We start from the raw sequence: 20,697 nt of genomic DNA, 5'->3' as shown, positions 1-20,697 counted from the left end.
ACAACACAGCCAAACCGCACATGAAAAAGTCGCATAATTTATGACTTGTTGAAATCAAATTGCAAAAAACAAATAAAGTTCGAGTGTGAGCTGGTTTTTGGCTGCAAACCATAACATTTTTATAGTAGTAAATAGTAATATTCTCACCACCAGCAAGCAATAGCATCTTCTTTTTCTTCGGTAAGTAATCACCATTCACCAAGCATCATTTTTACTTTGTCAACGCACTTCATCCTTCATCTTCCTCCATACACTAACTTAGTTACTATATTTGAACAAAGGAATGTAATGGGGGTAAAGAAGAGAAGTGGTTTAGATGACTCATTGACTCTCATATATTTAGAGAGCGAAAAATGACTATAATAATAGCATAGAATTTACCTCATCTTCATGAACCTCAACTCCATAAAAATTTTCACTATAAATATCAAGCAAGCTTTGAACTCTTTACTCTCTAGGGATTTTATTTTTGTTCATTGAAAATCAGGTTTTTTTACTCAAAAATTGGTCCTTAATTGGTTGCTTTTTGTAAATACGATAACCCTTTTTTATGTTCTCTTCCTCATTGAGATGGGTCCGTCCGATGGTCCTCCTTATAATCGTTTTCTCAATAAATTTATATATTCTCCTAGTTTTCCTCTCTCCTCTCATTTCACTTCCCCATCGATCCTAAACATACTTAGGCCCTACTTAATGGTATGATAAATCTATTCTACTTCACCTCAATATTATCAACATCTGGGGAAGAGGAACTTTAATAGTCATATGCGTATCATTGTGGTAATAGAATTCAAAGAGTTTTTGTTTAATTACTATAAATCTTGGGATACCAAAAACCAACTAGATATTGATATTCGGATTACTATTAAATAATAAAAAAAATGCAGAACACACCTATAATCTCATAATAAAAACTCCTATTTTACTAGTAGTAGTAAAAAAAATGTAAGTAACCCTATTCATGAAAAGTTGAGAACAGCGTGTTTACCTAAAAAAAAAGTACTACTAATAAATAAATATAAATAATACACTATAAAAATAAATAAAAATAAAAAGAGTACACAGCACACACTTACACTTTTCGAAACAACCTCGTCTCCTTCACATGAGAGGGATTTTCCCCCACAAAAAAACTCAAAGGCCCTGACCCCAAAGCAAAGCTCTCTCTCTCTTAAAAGTCTCACTCGCTCTCTCTCTCTCATATGTCATATCATGCAATTAGTAGTGTAATAGAACTAGAAGAGAAGAGAAGAGAGCACCCAAAGGCAAAGGCAAAGCGCTCCTGTTTTTTTTTTAACCCCCCTTTAAAAACTTCATTCACCCCACGACATTTGTTTCAACTCTCCATAGGCCAGCTCATTCACTCACAACACAAACACAACTCAACACAACACAAAACCCCATCACCAACCCAACCCTCTCTCTCTGTCTCTCTCTCTCTCTCTCTCTTACTCTTTCTTCTCTCTCTCTACCGCTCTCAACGTTTTCTCCACCAGATCTCTCGGAGTAACCCTTTCAAGATGCGAGCTTTTTGAGCTTTTATCTCTCTCTACAACCATACAAACCCAAATACCCATTTTCTTTTTTTGATTTCTTTTCGCTTATTTTTGACTTTTTCTTCGATTTCTCTCCCAAGGGTTTTCTGGGTTGGTGTCTATTTTTTTCCTTATTTTTTATCTTTTATCAAAGAACAGATTTTTATTAGTCTCTCTTTTTTGTTGCTTTATAGAGAGAGAAAAATGGCTAATGGGGTAGAGAGAGAAAGTGAGTTGGTGGTGATGTTTAGCGAGGAAGAACTGAGTGAGATGAGTGGGGTAAGGAGGTGTTTGAACTATATAGAGGTCACGTGTGGTTGTACCAGTCACAGATATGGTGATGCTGTTGGGAGGCTTAGGGTTTTCCAAAATGGTGACCTTGAAATCACTTGTGAATGCACCCCTGGTTGTCAGGAAGGTCTCTCTCTTTTTTCTCTCTCTCTATCTCTCTTTTGGTATTTTCAGGAAATGGGTTTTGATTTTTATGCATGTTGGATGCGTCTATGTGTGTGTGTTTGTGTGTGAAAGATAGAGGTTGTGCTGAACTGGTTTTGACGTTGATGTGTGTCACTTTCTGTTTTAATCTGCTTCGGGATCAGAGTTTAAGGTTGATGATGGAGAGCTTTTCATTGTCTTTCCTGTAGCACAATTTATGTGTATGTTGTTTTGTCTGAGTGAATGAGTGGAGTTCTATGTGGTTGGATATACTTCCGGCTTGATATGGTTCGGTTTTAGATTGGAACATGGCTTGTATGAGTGGTTGTCTTTTGAGGTGGTGTCATTAAATAAGACCTACATTGTTGTTATATTTATGACTGCAATGTAATAGGCTTAGGTAAACAAAGATTGGTTTTTGACCTCCAAGTTCTGTTCTTTGTGTCTGACAGAGTGAAGTGTTGTGGCCTTGTGGGATGATGTAGCATTGGCTATATATTTTATGCGTTTTCTCTATGTTTTCTTCTTCTTCGTTCTATTGGAATGTTAAGACAAACCTGGTTGGTGAATTTTGTTTGTCATTTTTGACATTGGCACATCTGGGGGTGATGCTATGATGATCGGTTTGTTCTTAGGCTATTATCCTCTCCAGGCAACGATCAGACTCTGAACTTGAATTCTGATGAGCAAGCATGCGTACGGTTTGACAAGTTTGGATTATGCATCTCCTGGTCTGCATGTCTTTTCGTTTTTATGATGCAGGTATCTAGATTGAAGGTTGAAGTCTTACAGTTGGTGAGATATCAGAATTAAGATGGTGTTGCATTCCTACTTTACATAATTGTTGATATCAGAGGCTTGCCATGGCAGAGCATGTCCGATCAGCTCCTAGAAACTTCGGGAGAGGATTATTGCAAGAATTCTTTGTAATATGCCAAACTTGATCCTCGAAAGATAGCACTTTGAACTTGGGTTGATGACTGAGTTGGATGAGAACTTGAGACATCTAGATGTTCTAACATCAAAAGTGTATGTTTAGGGGTTGACTCATTATATGGTTTCTTATCTCCTTCTGAAAGAAACTTAGGTCGATTAGGGGGAGATTTCTTCTGTTTATCTATGACTTGTCTTGCAGTTGAACATTGGAAAGCTACTTTCTTCTACTCCAATACTCAGAAGTGAAAGGATCACCTACTTGGAACTTTCACTCTTTCACCATTCTTCTGTATACAGTTAGTCATCGTATGGCTCTTTTGTGAATGTGATAAATGTGATGACTTGAGCAGTTAGTTTAGGCCTTTGTCTTGGTCAGCACAATGCCTTGGAGAGCCACCAAATTCTAATTAGCATGTTTGAATGTTGAATGTGTTGAACTGATAGGGATACAGGCCTATTATTTCTTCTTACCCTGCTTTATGTATTCATGCTTGCAATTTGCTTTCTGATGTTTATAGCATATACCATATGATACAATCCCAGGATTTTTATCCTCATTTTTTCCTTTAATTATGATAATCTAATTATTTATTGACAATTTGAATGACTAGACAAGATGACTCCGGCTGCATTTGAGAAGCATTCTGGAAGAGAGACAGCAAGGAAATGGAAGAATAATGTGTGGGTCATAGTTAACGAGGAGAAGGTTCCATTGTTTAAGACAGTGCTGCTCAAGTACTACAACCAAGCATCAAAAAATGCTAATGGGTCCCATAGATCTCATAATGGACGAGCTTGTCATCGTGATGAGTTTATTCGCTGTACTAGGTGCAACAAGGATCGAAGGTTTCGTCTGCGGACAAAAGAGGAATGTCGGATTCATCATGATGCCTTGGCAGATTCGAATTGGAAATGTTCTGATCTGCCATATGACAAGTATGTTTTCCCCTTACATTGAATGAATGGTTCTTTTAGTATTCTTGAATGAATAATGCTGCATTCTGTTTGTTTGATATGTTATGCTATTGGCCATTCAGGAATGTGTTGTGATTTTAATCTTTTTACACCTACACTCTAGGTATCTGGAAATTGTCAATGAGTTAAATTCTTTTCTAATGGCTTAATTGGATGCTCATTCACTGTGGTGGTCTGTTCAATATCTCTATCTGTACTCATTTGGTGTCGTTTGTTATAGAGCCGTCTTTTCCACTTAGGAAGCATTTGAACTTTGTTACAGCAAATAACATCTATAGTTTGTTAGTAACCTGGATGGTTGCAATATTAGTCCTAACTTGATAGTTGAAGATGCCAGTTTTCTTGATAGATTAAGGGGTACTTGTCTTGTTAGTTTCAGAGTTTTGCCATAAGGGGACATTTCTTCATCTGCATAATAAGGGGAACTTCCAATATCTTTGTGGTCTCAACCTCTTACCCACACCTTGTAATTGGAAAACAGGGTTTCCACTTTTCAGGGACTTCAAACCACTTCATTTCATCATGAAACGTGGCTATGTAAAGGTTGAAGACCATAACAATAAGCATTTACCTATTGGTGCTACATTGAACTTAGTAAAAGCTTCTCTGTGGTTACCCGCTTCAGGAACTCTGCTTGCTTTTTGTTTATTGTTTGGTAATCAGTTATCAGCTGATTTCTAGTTGTCTGTCTATTGGTGACATTTCTTCGAATCTCCAAATGATATATTTTGCTAGACGTGTACTCAATTTTAAACCAACATTTGAAGTGGGTGATATTTTGATGATAATTTACCGTTTGTAGAGCTTCAACTAACATGGTAATGAGAAATGGACAAGACTATCTAAGGTGTCCTTCAAAGGTGAGGATGTGCAGCAGCAATAATGGTTGATGGGTACTAGCTGTTGGTGCTATTGCATGTGTGAAATAGTGTATGTGATTCCCAATTTGTTGGAATTAAGGCTTAGTTTTGTTGAGTTCAATAAGAGGACTTTATCATGCCATTTTCTATGAGGACTGGAGTTTTTCTGGCTACTTTGAATGGAGATATTTTTAAAGTTATGGAAAATGGAAAATAGAAATGTCAATATGTGCACATATGGGTAAGCAGTTGTAAAGAAATGTCTCATGGATATTTTTTACACATGCATGATGCCTCAGACGCAGCAAATAACTGAGGATGGGGTTATTATAAGCAGAGTTATATCTAATGATAGTTTCAACACGAAAGTAGACTATTATTTCTTTTCAATCAAATTAGTCTAAGGTGACTTCAGTGTTAATTACTTTCCATTAAGCAGAATTAGACTTTGACGAAATTTGGTCAAGTCAAGAGATCCCTCTTTTGGATATGCTTTTGAAGGAGACAACATAAATGGTGATATTGGTAAATGAATACTTTTACTAATCACAAAGTTGGAGCTTAGCAATAAAATGGGGAATCCAATCCTCAAAATTTGTAGAAGTGAGGTTCATCTTTACTTGACTGAACAAAGCCATAAAAAACTAACCTACATCTTTTCCAATATTGGGGTCTTGGAACCTGGTGTTTTCATGCTCATCGTGTGCTTTTGTGCTCAGAACATGGTATGGTGGGGTAGGCTTAGTTGGTTTTCTACTTCGAATCATGGTATGAATTGATGGGGATGCTAATTTGGGTTGATTTGGGAATAATACATACATGTGCACAAATATTTTGTGTATATTTTGTGCTGATTTTATATATTTATCATGTATAAACATAAAGAAATTGGATAAACTACAAGGCATGATCGTGTGAGGATAAAATAGTACTACAACAGTTATGCAACAACATTATATTAAAACACATTAAAAACAAAATCATATTTTTATTATTTTTTGGGTATGATTGAATTGAATATTCTATTATTTCAAAAAGTAAAAAATTTCAATTTTCATATTTTAAATTGAAGTACAAGACGAGTTAAAAAATACTCTTCTTTATAAAATTAATTAATTAATTTTTAAAAGACAAAAAACAATATGAGATAGAAGGAGTGCTGCAACCCCCACCCAAACACACACTTATACAAAAGTAAACATCTATGTATTATGTTTTATATCTATATATTCCCACTGATGTTTTTAGGGTGCATGTACACTGCTTTTATTATCTTTGGTTAAATAAGTTGGATGGTAGATAATGTGAACATGCTTTCTGAATTCAGAATTTCATGCGATGATGATGAAGAACGAGCAAGTCGCAGGGTGTACAGGGGCTGCGCCCGGTCTCCAACATGCAAGGGTTGCACTTCTTGTGTGTGTTTTGGATGTGAAATCTGCCGTTTCTCAGATTGCAGTTGCCAGACTTGTGTCGACTTTACGATGAATGCAAAAACTTGAGTCTCCAAATGAACCTTGCTATCCTGATGATTTTCCCCTTAGTGTGGGTTCTCTGCCCATTATTGGTGCTGCATTCAAGCACCACCCCCCACATTTGAAAAAAGCTTCCATTGTCATTGTCTTCTTTATTTTGAACATGAATTTCCAGTCCCTGGGTTTATCAGTATTTGCTGTTCTCATTGACTGGTTCAGAACTTCAAATTCAGTAATTTATTTCCTTCATTTATATTTCTCTTGTGTGTGATATTTGTTTCCTATTTCCATTATTGAATTCATTTACCATCATTTTCCCCCCAAGGAGCTTTACTGGTAGTAGTGGTTCCAATTTCATTTAAAGGAATGGCATAAAATATGGCCTGCTGGCTGCAGAGATGCATTCTTGTGGGAACTTCTAACATCTCGAATCAAATTTTGGAGAGCTCTGTAACTCAACTGGCTCCTCGTGCTTCCAATGAAGATGTGCAGGGTTCTAATCCTCCATCCCTCAACTATCAATTCAAAATGTCCAACTTTAGCAAAATCCTTAATGGAGTGACCCCCTATGTTACTGAAACAACTTAATCAAGCGAGAGATGCATTCTTGTGTAACCCCCTATGGTACTGAAACAACCTAACCAAGCAAGAGATGCATTCTTGTGGGTACTATTGACTCAAAACGCTGTAAAAATTAAAATCCTGTTCATCATAAACGAAATGATTGAATAAGGTGTGCGTGTGCAATCTACTGACCAATGAAATGATAAACGTGCATATGATACACCTTGAAATTGATTTACTAAAAATAAAACAAGCAATTGTGGTTCTATAACCCACGTGTCCAGACCCTAAGTAATTTGTTTTTTGCGATATCAATATAAGATCACAAGTAATTGATTTTGAATATATAATTGGAACATGATTCAGCATTCGTTTGGTCAGAAATAGGGTGGGCTCTTTGTCAATCTCCCAATATTGATTTTCTAGTGTGTTGCCCCCTTATTTCACACACACAAGATGTGAGCATAATATAAACTCAAGACTCCTGGAGTACTATTGTACGACTAAGTTCCCATTAGCTCACATTTGATCGCATGAATCCTAAATTTGTCAATGGCCCACTCTATGCACAAAAATGGAATTTCGAGCTTTCATGTTTCACATGATCTTGTCAAAAATTCCTTGAGGATATCCAGGACTATAAATCTGATCATATGTAGCCATTGACCCCCATCATTATTTTAATTTTTACAGTCAAATCCAAAAGAAGGAAAATGAAAGAAACGAAAAAAGGGCTTATAGAAGAGAGAGATATATATATATATATATATATATATATATATATATATATATATATGTATGTATGTATATTAATGCTGAGCGAATATGCCAATATTGTTTGTAATGTATCAATGGGCTCAGCTGTTGAGTTTCTATGGTCTGTGTCTCGGACAGAAGAGGAAGAGGACTTGACAAGCAATTAAGCATATTGGTTTTCTATGGCCTATATGAATGACTACCAACAGACACAACAGGTACCTCCCCTACTGCTTTAAACTCAAAATCCACCTGTTTGTTGGGTTCCTCCACAAGCATGTTGGTTTCAAGCTAATTATAGATGGGGTAGTTCTTGAAGAGATCAGAAAATTAGAGTAGGTGTTTTAATTCGAGACAATAAGAGAGTACGAAATCAGATGCAGGGGAAGCCAGAGCAATTGCAGCAGCTCGGGTATAACCGTCTCATGTTGTCCGTTTTATGTTATTGAGGGGTGATTCCTTGGGGACCATAAACGGTTATATTACTGATTTGGGCATATTACTGATTTGGCTAGAGCTCAGGTCACTGCATTACACACAAATTACACTGTTGTTTTTGCTTGTGCCTAGGGGAAAAAATTGAGGGTGTCATAGATTAGCAAGATATGCAAAAAGGCTGTCGCAATATGAATATTGGGTTGAGGTTCCACCTTTTCTGTATAGTGCACTTTCTAAGGATGTACTGTTTACCTAATGAATGAATTTTCATTTTCCATTTCAAAAAATAAAAAATAAAAAACAAAACTAGGCTACCTCTGTTACAATACCAACATAAGAATCTGCAAGGGAATTATTTTTTGAACACATTATCATTTGCGTATATTAAACAGATATGTACAAAGCGATTCCAAAATTGCATTGGCCATAGCCTATTTTAAGTCAAATTCCACAAGTTTTAATGCATCAGGGCACACAAAAGCCATCACTTGGATTGCTGCCGAGCTCTCCCACCTGCAAAACGACCACCCCCTCGACGATATGGTTTCCTTCCCCGACCAGAAGATGCACCCGCGTTAAATTGTTGGGCAGCTTCAACATTACCAGGAGCAAAAACAGATTGATGCATAGAGTTTTGTTGGACTTGTAACCCATTGGACAAAATACCTGGCTCCCCCACATTCATTGATGGGTGAGTAAGTTGGCCCTGTAAACCCATCCCAAATGCCCTTTGATTGAAGTCATTTTGACCCATGAGCCCTTGTGCATATGTGGGTCCAGCTCCTGGTAAATTAGCAGTAGGATGTGTCTGACTAGGATCAAAATGCTGTTGAAATGGCATTCTGTTTGGCATAGGCATTTGACACGGATGTTGATGTGGATTCTGTGAGAACCAAGGCACACCATTACCTGGAAATCCATTAGGAAAGACTGCACCCTGTGGTGGCTGATATGCCATCCCATTTGCCCAAACTCCATTTGAAGGTGTGCTAAAACCAATGGACTGCGCTGTTGGTGGAAATGGTGGAATGACACCATTGCCAATAACAAAACCCTGTCCTATGGAAGATGAGGACGAACCACGATCAAAAAAGGCTGCAGAAGGTGAGAAATTATGCTGACTTTGATTAGATGGTAGGTTCTGGGGTTTCTGGGGTGAAGGTTGAGTATTTTTCCAGGGCCCATCCTTATTTCTGACCTTCCTTCTATTGTTTTTCTTGTTTCCAAAATTCTCGTCTTGTGTGCCCCTCTTTGTCATTTTTTGCATTCTTTTGTACTCAGCCTCTTTTTCATCATCTGAAAACTCTGCCTCATCTGACATCTCCTCATCATTTGCACCAGATGCATCATACCCTTTCTGGTAAAGACTCTTGTCATTGAGCACATGATTCGCAAACTCTGGAACAAAAGAGATCAAAGAGCCCTCATGTATCCCAGATGGGACTTCACTTTCTGAATTGTATCTTATCTTATAGTATGGATTTTTGACAGGTCCAAATATTTCATCCACAAACCCCAATGGAGATCTGCTTTCAGTTACCCAGAGGATTGAACCCTCACTAATAGGGTTGTGCTTCTCAACCCCCTCTACAATGACTTGGGCACCAAGAATCTGCAAGTAGTAAATAACATCATCAAACTGATCTAGCCAACACTGCTTTGAAATCAATTTAAAGCTGCTTAAGGGGTTATCCAGCTCCTAAAGCTACAACGTTCAGGTGACCAACAGAGTTTATGTCAAAATATATGGTTCTGCTGTAATAGCTAAGATCAAATTCTTGGGCCAATGAGCTCCAGCAACTACTGTAAGAACAGGGTGGAGGGTGTGGTAGTGGGATAGTGACCCACTGGGGGCATGTATTATTTTCCATGAATTAGTTGTTTGTCGCTTTCATTAAACTGATGGGAATACATTGCCAAGAAACCAAGAAACCACAATTGATCAATGTATAAACCATAGGCACATAGCTAGGCATTATCATCAGCCCTATACCTGTACAACTTACTGTCAACTGTCAACTACCAATATATTACTATATAAGCAAGGCCTACAGGCCAGTTGTGATACCGCTATACTTCTTTATTCCAGCCAATGAATAGGATATATGCATGTTTCCATTTTCCAGTAAAAATAGAAATAGAAAACAAAATAATAATATATAAAATTTAATCCACTAATAGTCAAGTCGTAGACCATGGGGCTCTAATTTGTTAAAAACTTGAAATTGTTTCAACCCACAATAACTTCTTGACTAGATCAATGTGTTATATTGGCTATGAGTCTATGATAGCATTGCAGAGAGAGAATTCCTAACAGCCATTGCTTGTGGAAAGTGTATGTTGACAAAATCAGGGTTTGGAATGACAGGTCGATTCTAGCCATCCCTACTCTAAACAGGCCAATCAATGCTCAATAGGAAAAGGTTATTGAGCTCCATGATCAAACATGAAAATGTTTTAAACTTTGGCCTAAAAACTCAAAAATATTGGGATAATGAGTAAACTGTGACCATTGTGTAACCAGCACACTATGAAACATGTCAGCGACCCAATGAGCTATGGATTGAGTGAAGATTTCCTTTTTTTGCCTCGCACAATGTCAGGTCAGTATACTGTTGGAGTGGTTATCAATACTTAAAATGGTCATGAACCAAACAAAATAATAAAAATAATAGGGTGATAAGCTTATTGTTTTCCATGAACTCACCGATAAGACAACTCCCACAGGAAGCATCTGATGATGTGGTTGCAGGGTCTCATTCACTGGAGGAACAGGAGGGAGGACCTGCAATTCAATACAATTTATCGCAGGCTGTGATATCACTTTAAAGGAACCAAAACTTAGCATCATCAATGGAATAAATAAGCAACTAATTCTCATTAGAAACCATATTTTGAAATAGAAAGGAAAGAAAAGCATGGCGTGTTTCTTGTGCAGGTATCACAAGTTAAATGATATCAGAAAATAGAGATGTTGCACTTTGTTCAATTTTCATGAATCATGTGATTTATAGGTTAGTTTTAACAGGTCAATTACCCCAGGGTAACTGACATCCAACATTTACACAGCCTAAGAACAACTAGTCCTTCATATTAGAACTCTTGTTTGGATTGTTTAAGCTTGTCATTTAACCATTTTCAGTTTCAGCATACTTGGTTGATCATTAAATTTTACTTCCCCTTTGAGAATGAAGATGCTTATAATTTTTTAGACAAGCTGTTTAAAAAATTAACTAATTGTTGCTTAGCAAGGTACTAATGCACATAATGTTTAAAATAATAAGCTCCTATGGCCACTCTAAATCAGCCAAACCAATAGACACCCAAACCAATTGTCCAAGAAGGGGGAATAAAAGACAGAAATCAAAATCTATCCTAACCTGCAACAGCAAATCAAAGCATTTAGAGCCATTATCCAATCAAATATGCAAGATTTTACCATGAAGAATGCAAGAAATACTCAAATTTATTCCTCAAGCTACAAAGAACGCAAATGAGACAATTAGAAAGTAAATTTTCAGACACACAAAACAAAGTGACATTTGTGTACCTCAAGCTCATGCTTTGATCTAATGGGTCCCTTTGGAGCAGCACCTTCATCGTCTTCATCTTCTTCAAAATCGCTAAAACTAGCCATCAGCTTTCCATCATCTTCATCAATTTCCTCATCCTCCTCCTCCTCCTCTCTCACCTCCTTGTCATCATCGTCTTCAGTCCCACCAACCATCTTCTGCACATCAGCATCCCTTATCTCACCTTCTTCAACTTCACCTGCCTCATCAGCACCATCCATCGCCTCCACCTTCACTTCCTTTAGACCCTCCTCTTCCTCCTCCTCATCATCACTACTATCACTACTCGAAGTTGCCACCTCCACCTTCACTTCCTTTAGACCCCTCTCGTCTTCCTCCTCCTCGTCATCACTACTATCACTACTCGAAGCCCCCTCCTCCGACGAAGACGAATCACTCTCAGACTCCGAACTTTCACTACTTGAAACCAAACTTCCACTCTTGGAATCCGAACTTCCACTCTCATTCCCATCACTTACCACCTCACTCTTCACCCCACTTCCACCATCACCATCAAGACCCAAATTCCCAGGCTCAACATCCAAACTAACCCTCCCCATCTCTTCCTCAATGCATTTACTAAAATTCCCCAACTTTACCCACCCCTCTTCCTCCTCCACCTTCACCTTCACCTTCACCTCAGCAACTTTTGGCTCAGACCCATCACCAAAATTTTTAGTCTCCATCTCCTCCACCTTCACTTTCACTCCAGAATTAGACCCATCAGCCCTTGGCTCAATGGGTTTCTCAGAAACCCCAAACTCAAACAGACCTATATCAGCCATACCAGGTACAGGTATATCCTCAAACCAATCCTTAATGGAATCAAAATCAGGGAATGAATCAGAGAAGGAGAAATCAGTGGCTTTTTGATCTGATGGGTCAAGTGGGTGGTTTAAATTCTTGAGCTTTTGAACTGGGTCGCGGTTTTCAGTAGTGGGTTCAGAGATAAACCCAACCATCTACAACCAAAGAAAAAATAAAAGTAATCAGAAAATGAAGCAGAGGTTTTGTTTTGTTTTGGTGTCTATCCAACACTACCACGCCCTGAACCAAACTATAAAGATAGGCAAGTAACAATGGAAGTAATCACCCTATAAGTGTGCAAAGCCTTATTTTAGTCCAAACCCTCAAGAGATTCACCTAAACCATACCCAACCCAATACATGCATTGAACCCGTAGGATTCCCAATCCAACAAACTGATCCAATAATAACACAATATATCAAACCGCACAAAAATTAATATGTTATACTCCAAAGGCTTAGTATGGAAAAAGGCTAGGGTGATTACCTAGACTTAGGCGAACCAAGACAGTAGATTCAACCTTTCTCAATTCTGAATAGGAAAGTAAGAGCAGAGGGTCGGAAAGGGAGCAAGGCATAGAGCTGAAACTCCAGGGAATGCTAGTTTCCCGAAGAAATCGAATGGCAGAGAATCCTTGTGTGCTGAGAATGTAGTTGTGGCGGCGTGGTTCAATTTTCTCTTCGGGGATTCAGACATCAGAGACGTAGCGTCAAACACAGAGACAGAGAGATCAAAGTAACGGCAAAACTAAAACAGGGAGGGAGTTACGGCTACTAAGGGGAAAGTGATTAGGGTTTAGGGTTTTTTATCTAGTTCCAAACCCAATTGCCAAAATACCCCTAGCTTAACTTATTTCTTTAAAAAAAATAGAATATTCACCTCAATTTCAAAAGCTGAAGGTGTGTTTGGATACCGCTTATTGTTAAAAATTAAAACTTAAAAATACTATAGTAAAATAATTTTTAAATGTGTGAATAGTACCGTAGAACCCAATTTTAAAATAAAATTTACTGAATTTCGTACTTGTGGATCTCATAAACAGTGCACGGAACCCACAAAAAAAAACACACACATCCCCTATTTTCAATGCAATCCAAACATTCACTAAATATAAATTTAATCCCTCAACATATTTATAAGATAAGAATTGCTAGTCCTTAAAATTTATAGGTATTACAAATAAACTCAACCATTTACAACCAAAGAAAAAGTAAAAGTAATCAAACGTGTGTTTGGGTAACAAACTATTGGTGTATTGTAGAATTTGAAACTCTATCAAAGAGAGACCTTTGTTTGATGGGTTTTGGTGATAGCTAATGATAAAAATGTAGTAGAGGTTTTGTTTTGTTTGGGTGTCTGTCTAACACTTAAACCCTAGTAAGTTGGGGATTAGAGTTTTTGAAGATTCTGGGTACTAAGTACCTACGAGACAGTTGGAGTTGTTTCGATTAATTATGCCCTTAAGACATATGTTAGTAAACTGTTTTAGGAAATTTTTTATTGATAAAAGAATTTTCAATTTTTGATAAAAATTTCCTAATTTTCCTAACCAGGCCCAATTTTCAAACGACAATAAATGACGTGGTAAATATTATTTTACAACATTTTTATAAAATTGGTTTTCATTTGGCTCCATTATTAATATTACTTTTTTACTCATTAATAACTACTCACCACATCAATAATTTATTTTTTAAATACTGATAAAATAGTTTGTACCTTTGGCATTTTTCACAATATTGCAAGGCAAATAAAGAAACGAATTATTACAAATAGTAGTTTCATCACTTTATGATTTCAAAATTATAACGGAAATTGTATTTTTTTTTTTAACACAAAATTTCTAAGCACATATTTTACAAGTAAATTGCAAACCACACCTTTTTATAAGGCACAGTCTAATGAAACATTTAATACTATGTCGAATATTACAACATCGATTAGGTTATATTCAATGCACAAAAATACTACTTTTACAAGTTATTTTATTTTTATTTTATTTTATTGTGAAACTTTGAAATTTCATTCAACACAATAAAGGTTCTGCACCAAGTGCTAGTACATTTTCAATACATACATGGTTATCCTCTACCTGTAATAACCATGTAACAAAGTGTTGGGCAAATTGAGCCAAACCATCCTGAGGAAGTACATATTTTGCTAGAATCTTCTTCCATAATGGTACATAACAATAGTCTCATTGGACTAGATACACGAATCACTTTAAATACAAGAAGCCGAGCGGGCGGATTGGTCTAAGTGGAGAGAAAGAAAAAAAACCGATCTATTTTCATTTGGTATTTTGGCTTCAATTCTTTGACTCCTCGATACTCAATCAAATCCTCCTTTTTGAGGATTGAATGCCCCCTTGTAGTCCCATATTTTGTAATGCTTGAATTCTTTCTTTTATATTGAAATGAGTGTAATTATTATTACTAATCAATAAATATATGGATAAAAATATCTATAAACAAAAGAGAAAGAGAGGGGTGATTCATTTTTATGGTAAAAAACTCATTCATCTCACTTATTTCGCAAGAAGAAAAAGAAGAAAACCGGGGATCCGTTGAATTTCAAGTATTTAGTTGGACCAATAAAATAAGAAGACTTACTTCACATTTGGAATTGCACGGAAAACAAGCTTATTTCCTAGCTCTCTTTAACATGTGAAATTTCCACACGAACAAAAGCTTGCAGCTGCAGGTCAGTTCAATGATAACATTCTCTATAATCGTTGTGGTCAGCCATTGATTTTTCCTTGCAAGACACTGCAAAGAATGTCGGAGTTGCTTTCAAAGATAACCTCGTGTATGCCTACCTTTAGTGCAAAGATCATTGCGACCTCCATTGCTTTAGCTTCAGCTTCTAGTCGGCCTAGTAGAAAGCTGAAATTCTTACTCATTGCAGTAGCAACACGTCCCAAGCCATCCATGATCACCACACCCATTCCTTCTTCCTTCTGATACGTGAATACCACTCCATCAAGCTTTAAACCAACCATTTGGCAGTTAAAATGCATTAAAAATTATTTTTATGGTGGCCTTTCCTCTAGAAAACCCTTGGGCTACGTCGGGATTTGGGTGCCCTAATTTATTTGTGTTCTTGTTTAGGATGAAACCTACAATGGGAGATCCCTAGGGTGGGTTTCTTAATGATGGATCATACCCTGACCTAACTTGTCATTGAATTGCTTTGGATTGGGCCTAGCCGAGGAGATTCCTCAGTAGCTGAGCTACCCGTTTGAGGTCCGAGCAAGTTCCTTGAACCCCAAACTCTGTTCTCACTTTTCTCTCATTTATCCTTTCCTCATTGTTTGTTCCAACTCCTTGTTCCACCCCTCTTTCCTCTTTTATACCCTACTATTAGTGGAGCCCTCATAATGACAAAATATTCCACACGTGTGTTGGTCCTACCCCTCCTAAAACGTAAGTGGCTCTACATATCTATGGCACTATTCCTTACGTCAAATCTTCTGTCGGGAGGGGAGCTTGCAGCTCCTACATTGGGAAGACTATTTAGTAACTTGTGCCTTACGCCAATTATGTGCTTGGAATGACGTTGGTCCTAGCCCTAACAATCACCCCCAGCAGTGCAAATCATCAAGGGAACCCCTGAGGTGAAGCACATTTGTCCACATTCTGCTCAGCTTAAGATAAAAGGAGAATGGGGCCAACTGAATTCAAATGGGCCAGGCCCAAGTCGAGATAGGCCTCCTCTTTTATTCCCACGACAATTTTGTACAATTAAATAAAGATGATTCCTTAATAGATTTTTTGATTTTGTACCATGAAAGAGAAATTGATGTGACAATTCAATTTGAACGGCACTACTACAAAATTCTCTTTTACTTTTTTACAAAAACAAATGAGGTTATCATTTACAAACATTTTAGCATGTCACATACAAACATTTTAGCATGTTTGCTAAATTAAATTAATGTCACTTGGTTTGGATGATTCCAATCTATTTCTACAACATGAGGACAGACACTACCAGTTTAACTTGAGAAAGTTTATAGACACACAAAAAAAAATCACTGATATGATATATTGTTAGTAATAAGCAAAAAAATAATGTCAATCACGAATCCATATAAGAACTAATAAATATTTTTGTATCTATAGCATTGCTTATTATTCTTTTTTTTTTTTATTAGAATTACTTATTTTGATTTGAAAAAAAAATTATATTTAAATTAAAAAAGTCATAGGCCATAGCCGTAGCCAGAGGGTAAGAGTAAGATACAAAGATCGACCAAGTAATTAAGAGCTGTGTCCTAATTGGTCCAGGGAACTAAGGGGGGCATTTTTGTCCTTGCGTAGACAGCAATGAATGAAGTGGGAAGGTTTAATTGTTTAAAGGGGCAGTTGTGTCAATCAGAAAGTACCATGATTCTGTAACCCAAGCGAGCTTGTCCCACATCGACTAAATAGTTAGCAAGACTTCAGTTTATAACACTCGTTTCAGTTGGTTTGCTCACGACCTTACTTGAACAGGATCTGTTCTATAGGATCGTACCTCTGTATCCTTGATCACTAAGGAGACAGGACCTAAACCCGGTGGATGAATCAAGGCCGTGCGATCAGAGCGTGATTAACGGCTCTGAAGTTTCTGTAAGAGGCATCAGTCTGTAGAGGATCGTTCTCAGTTGCTTTGGTTGGGATGGTCGCATGGCTGTCTGACGGGCTTCCAAAACTTTTTTGCTTTTTGTTCTTTAGAGTATACAAGGTGTTTGATAAAATTCCCAACTCCTTTTTAAAAAATTTATTTTGGGCAACTCTTTTTGTACAGCATCTGGAATGCAATAGAAAATTGTGATTACAAAATTAATGTTCTATTATTATTCCTATGTGTACAAAGGTGTTTGATAAAAAATTTTAAGTGATGTTAGCAAAGAGGGTGATGCTGTTGTTGTTGTTGGCCTAATACATGTCACTTCTATTTGTTAGAGATTGGATAATGTCCTAACAACTAGGAATATTTGGTTCTGACTATGCTATGAGGTTATATCCTGGCTTTAGAGAAGGGCTTATGGTTTTTAGATCAGTATTATCATAGTTGAATTTTTGTTGCAATTATATTGAGTTCTCAAAATCATAATAACGTGCTCTAGCCAGCAGAACAACCGCTTTGCTGATGATACCATCTCTGATCACCACAACCGTTCCTGCCTCCTTAACTCTAGCTCTAGCACAATCACAAGAACATGGGCAGTAGTTTCTGTTTCTTTGCCAAACTCCTCGCATAAACTATCAGGAGTTTTATGTCAACGGATTAAATTATGTTTAATAGCTTCAAATTGTTGCCTCTACATTAAATACTTTTGCTGAAATTTATTTCATTCCTGCAAGTTGAAACTCACTAAAAAGTGAAGAGAATCAGAGATGATCAGTGGCGCAGATGTGAAGTCACTTTGCAGACACAATGCAGTAGGCAAGTTGAAAGCCAAAACTTCAATTTGAAAATTTTATCCTTCCAAGTTCCAATTCCGGTGCCAAGATTTCAATTGATTGAATGGCAATCGAATGACAGTCAAATCTTTATAAACTGTTTCTCGTGAGTTTGCTTCTTGTACAAATGATCTTAAATTTGTATGAACACATTACAGACTCATTTGGCAGTTACATTATCATGGAATATACCAACTAAAACTTAAACATCATTCATTGCTTTGATGGCAATCAAGATTTTGCAAGTTCTTCCTCTTTCTCTCTCCTCTCTATTGTCTTCCCTCATCTATAACACTTTTCAAATATATGACCCTAAAGTATTTTTGTTGGTTGCTCAACTGATATTTTATTCATAAAATGGATTCCATTGGAATGCACTCATGCATGCATAATAAATGACCCTAAGTAGAGTTGCAACAAGTAGTTGTGTCGGTTAAGGAGCGTATTCACAAAAAGTGGAACTTGAGGAGCATGATCCATATAGCAAGTGATTTTAGGCAAAACACTTACTCATGTATTTCATTATATTGTCTTCAAATGTTGGAACTTAAGGAGCATATTTATAAGAAGTAATAGTAGAAATTTGTTAGTCATTTTAGCTTTAAAATTACCTTTCTTCCTTATGAGCACTAGAGGACCATGTTTACTTAATTACTTGTACCATAAAGCATTCACATCCTATCTCGTAAACCTTAGCCAAATTTTAAGGTAAAAGTCAATGTTATAAAAAAAAATTAATTACAGGCTTTTCAAATACAACCTACAACCTAGTATTGATTTTCTTATACATCAAATTAAAACATTCATCCTATATCTTTTGATAAGAGATAGATAAAGTTTGAATAAAAAAGAGAAGAAAAACTCTACAATACATAACAAAACTTGTTGAGCATAGTCAAAAGTGGGATTTTTTAAGTCATTCTTAATTACCATACTTTTCAATTTGGTTAGGAAAATGTTTTTGATGAGCTGGATGCTAATGCCCTTAAGAGATTAAAAATTCTGGTCATACTCAATGCAGAAACTTTTATTTTTCTGGGATTTGGGAGAGGTAAAGATAGAGAACCTTAGCTCTAATATATTAGAGAAACTGATGATTCTTAAGACTAAAATAACAATAAAGGATAAAAAAAAATTCAACCACCCAATTTCTTGTGAGCTATGGATGGATAAAAAGTTCAATAAGATTCTCTAACTCACCAAAATAAATAAAAAATAAAAAAATTTGATACAGGATAAAGTAAAAAAACTAAAAAGAGAGAATCTCTAATTCTTTTTAGTTTGATAAATTTTAATCTCTTGCTAGATATATATTTTAAATAAAATACATTTTTGAGCGCTCTATTTGTTTCAATGGAAATCGTTGATTAAAGATAATTTTTTGTGTTTTTTAGTGTTTAGTAGTATTAAAAAAAATTGGTCAAAGGAAAACTATTTTCGATAAACAGAAAAAGTATGACTCGTTTTAAGAAATCGTTTTTCACTGATTAGAAAACAACTCTATTTCATAGTAAGTAAAAGAATGGAAGTTATGAGTTGTTTTTCAACTTATATAAAATTGCTATCAAACATAGAAAAATAAGATAGTTTTATAATTTTTTTTAAATGACTCATTTTCTAAAAAATATTATCGGTGAAACATATAGAGTGAAGTTTGTGGTTATATTTGTTTTGTTCTTTTTATGTTTCAAAATTTGTGTCTCAACATTTATGTTTAATTTCATTTTCATATTATCCCTTTCGTTTATAGCAGTTTGTAATTTGACCACCAAATGTAGGACAAGTATATAGTAATTTTAATATTCTAAGATTGACTACAAAGAAAAATATAAAGATAATATCAAACATAAATAATTAAAAATGCAAATATTAAAATATAAAGAGGCATTTGATTAAGACATTGCATAATGTGTGGGTTTTAGTTAACTCAGCTGATAAAGTTTCTGATGGTTGTATAAGAGATCTGGGGTTCAATCTTCGCCTATACCAAAAACTGATTGGTATCTTGGTTTGATGATAAAGAGCTATCATCAAGAGCAGACATCATAGGGTGAAACTCTCTAAAAAAAAAATTAAGACATTGTATACCGATCCTAATACTCTTGTCACATCTATACATTAACAGTCAAAAAAATATTAACCAAAGACAAAACAAAAACAAAAAATATTTTACCTATTTTTTTATTGGGTAAACTACATATTTGGTTGTTATCATTTATATCATATTTCAATTTGATCGCTATGTAAACACAAATTTTTCAATTGAAGAAAAATCAAACAAATTAAAAAAAATGAGTTCTACAAATGTATTTTTTGTATTAATCAAGTAATGAGTTCAATCTCAGTTTTGACAAATGCTCGTCTGATTCTATCTTCTTTATGGTCTTGACTCAAACGCGAAACTTTCTTCAATTTGGTTGAAAGATGGATCAAATGGTCTTCACAACGAATCTCTGGCTTTAAGCTTGTTAGAGATTTGTTGTCCTTCAAGTTCTTCAAGCCCTTCGAATGTTCTTCAAGTTCTTCAAATGTTCTTCAAGTTCTTCAAAGATGCTTAAAGTTCTTCAAAGATTCTTGAGACAGAATTTCTCCAAAGCTTGGGCCTCTTGAAAACTTTCTCCCAAAAATGAGAAGGAATGTCCTCTATTTATAGTGATTTTAGAGGATAAGCTCCACTATGAATTGATATGCTTGAAAGTATGTAGCAGACTTTTGATTGGCCTAAATTCTTCTTAGAGATAATTATCTCTATTTATCTATTTTGATTTTGATAAAGATCATATTTTGATAAAGATAATAATCAACAAAGATAAATAATTATCTCTATTTAATTTATTTAATAAAGATAATTATCTACCAATTTTGAATAGAAAATTTATCTTTATTTTATTTAT

At 35.8% G+C, this 20,697-nt stretch overlaps 2 protein-coding genes and 1 non-coding gene across 3 annotated transcripts; 2 read left to right on the top strand and 1 right to left on the bottom strand.

The window, feature by feature from the left end:
- Window positions 1-1,267: 1,267 nt before the first annotated feature.
- Window positions 1,268-6,473, top strand: LOC142631480 (protein ULTRAPETALA 1-like). Its single transcript, XM_075805649.1, has 3 exons — window positions 1,268-1,953; window positions 3,518-3,842; window positions 6,069-6,473. The coding sequence occupies exons 1-3, from the start codon at window positions 1,740-1,742 to the stop codon at window positions 6,241-6,243; spliced, it is 714 nt and encodes a 237-aa protein (XP_075661764.1). The 5' UTR covers window positions 1,268-1,739; the 3' UTR covers window positions 6,244-6,473.
- A 1,755-nt stretch (window positions 6,474-8,228) lies between these two features.
- Window positions 8,229-13,096, bottom strand: LOC142631724 (uncharacterized). Its single transcript, XM_075806012.1, has 4 exons — window positions 12,840-13,096; window positions 11,525-12,508; window positions 10,682-10,759; window positions 8,229-9,586 (listed from the first exon to the last, which is right to left on the bottom strand). The coding sequence occupies exons 2-4, from the start codon at window positions 12,506-12,508 to the stop codon at window positions 8,459-8,461; spliced, it is 2,190 nt and encodes a 729-aa protein (XP_075662127.1). The 5' UTR covers window positions 12,840-13,096; the 3' UTR covers window positions 8,229-8,458.
- A 3,735-nt stretch (window positions 13,097-16,831) lies between these two features.
- LOC142633205 (small nucleolar RNA U3) lies at window positions 16,832-17,041 on the top strand. The gene has a single exon (XR_012843846.1). It is a non-coding gene; the product is annotated as a small nucleolar RNA U3 (small nucleolar RNA).
- The last annotated feature ends 3,656 nt before the right edge of the window (window positions 17,042-20,697 follow it).

This window comes from Castanea sativa, chromosome 4, assembly GCF_040712315.1.
Source record: "Castanea sativa cultivar Marrone di Chiusa Pesio chromosome 4, ASM4071231v1".
NCBI classification, from domain to species: Eukaryota; Viridiplantae; Streptophyta; class Magnoliopsida; order Fagales; family Fagaceae; genus Castanea; species Castanea sativa.
Note: the sequence above shows the minus strand (reverse complement) of the source record. Positions and strands in the feature narration are given on the sequence as shown.

Coding starts and splice junctions, on each gene's coding strand:
- LOC142631724 (XM_075806012.1), bottom strand. CDS start 12,508: ATGGTTGGGTTTATCTCTGAACCCACTACTGAAAACCGCGACCCAGTT. Junction 10,760..11,524: donor GATCAAAGCATGAGCTTGAG/GTACACAAATGT, acceptor ATTGAATTGCAG/GTCCTCCCTCCTGTTCCTCC. Junction 9,587..10,681: donor CTGTGGGAGTTGTCTTATCG/GTGAGTTCATGG, acceptor TACTACTTGCAG/ATTCTTGGTGCCCAAGTCAT.
- LOC142631480 (XM_075805649.1), top strand. CDS start 1,740: ATGGCTAATGGGGTAGAGAGAGAAAGTGAGTTGGTGGTGATGTTTAGC. Junction 1,954..3,517: donor CACCCCTGGTTGTCAGGAAG/GTCTCTCTCTTT, acceptor TTGAATGACTAG/ACAAGATGACTCCGGCTGCA. Junction 3,843..6,068: donor TCTGATCTGCCATATGACAA/GTATGTTTTCCC, acceptor TTCTGAATTCAG/AATTTCATGCGATGATGATG.